This window comes from Octopus bimaculoides, chromosome 30, assembly GCF_001194135.2.
Source record: "Octopus bimaculoides isolate UCB-OBI-ISO-001 chromosome 30, ASM119413v2, whole genome shotgun sequence".
NCBI lineage: Eukaryota > Metazoa > Mollusca > Cephalopoda > Octopoda > Octopodidae > Octopus > Octopus bimaculoides.
In genome coordinates, this window is record NC_069010.1 from 128,606 (window position 1) to 129,684 (window position 1,079).

At 34.3% G+C, this 1,079-nt stretch overlaps 1 protein-coding gene across 1 annotated transcript in view; it reads left to right on the top strand.

Moving 5' to 3' along the window:
• LOC106870313 (E3 ubiquitin-protein ligase MIB1) overlaps nt 1–1,079 on the top strand; it is a 16,639-nt gene that overhangs the window by 7,345 nt on the left and 8,215 nt on the right. Inside the window, exon 2 of the mRNA XM_014916335.2 lies at nt 34–209. Coding sequence (XP_014771821.2) covers nt 43–209 — 167 coding nt within the window. The 5' untranslated portion in view covers nt 34–42. The remainder of the gene's footprint in view (nt 1–33; nt 210–1,079) is intronic.

Below are 1,079 nucleotides of genomic sequence, written 5' to 3' on the forward strand. Positions count from 1 at the left end.
TGTATTCATCATTTTATATTTTATCATTTTCAGTTCTGCAAAATGCTTAATTTGCAAAAAGAAGAGAGGCTATCTGGCACAATCGTTGCTATGTATCTAGGTCATTCGAAAGGAAACTTTCACCATAAAAACAAATGTAGTAAGACCCCAGTAGATCTCATTGAAAATTCAGAGTTTAAAAAGAAAATAGAAGAGCTTTTCCCATCGTTGTAAGTATTCCATGGCAAAGACAATGTAAATCAGTGAATTTTCTATTTTGTATATAACCATGTTTATATGTATTGCGTTGTGTTAATTCTACCAATAAATTATACTGTCACTAGTGTCTTGACCAAAAACCACACAACAATAGTAAGGACAATAAACAGAAAATACATTTGTTAGAGGGTCAAACAAAGAACACTATTTTCATTATATTCTCATGATTGATTGTATTGATAGTTATAGCTTGCAGACCTCTCCCCAACATACGTCTCTTAAACCACTATTTTAAAGTTCTGTGCCTACCAGAAAAAATGTAGTACTAAATAATGAAGTGAATGGACACATTTTGAAATTGTTACTTGGAAGTGGAATTTGTCTACCAAGTTTTTCTGCCTCTTTTTTGTCCAAATCAGTCATCACCATGTGAAGTTTCATAAAAAAAATCTTCTACAAATACACACTAACAATATGTGTGTGTAACACATTCAACGCTTCCAAAAACAAAACGAAGTTTGTTTACAAGATGTTATTGCATTCCAATTAAGCTATTATAGTTTGTTAAGCTATACGCAAACAAACTAGTGGAGATGAGAATACATTTATCAATGGTTTATTACTTTATGTAGACCGGGACTTAAGTTGACCCTTATTTCTGTTTAGTTCATTCAGATTCGTTTCACATTCACTGTTGATAGTCTTTTGTTTTAAGGTGGTTCATAGTTGCCAAGGGGTGCTTTGGTATGTTGATGGACTTTGGCTTGTTGACAGGGGATGCAGGACCTGGTCCAGTCCCTGATTTTCTTGGCCATACCGTGCCAGATAAATTTGCTTGACAGCAGCTTTAGTACCTGGGTGGGAAAGTTCGGGAATGATGT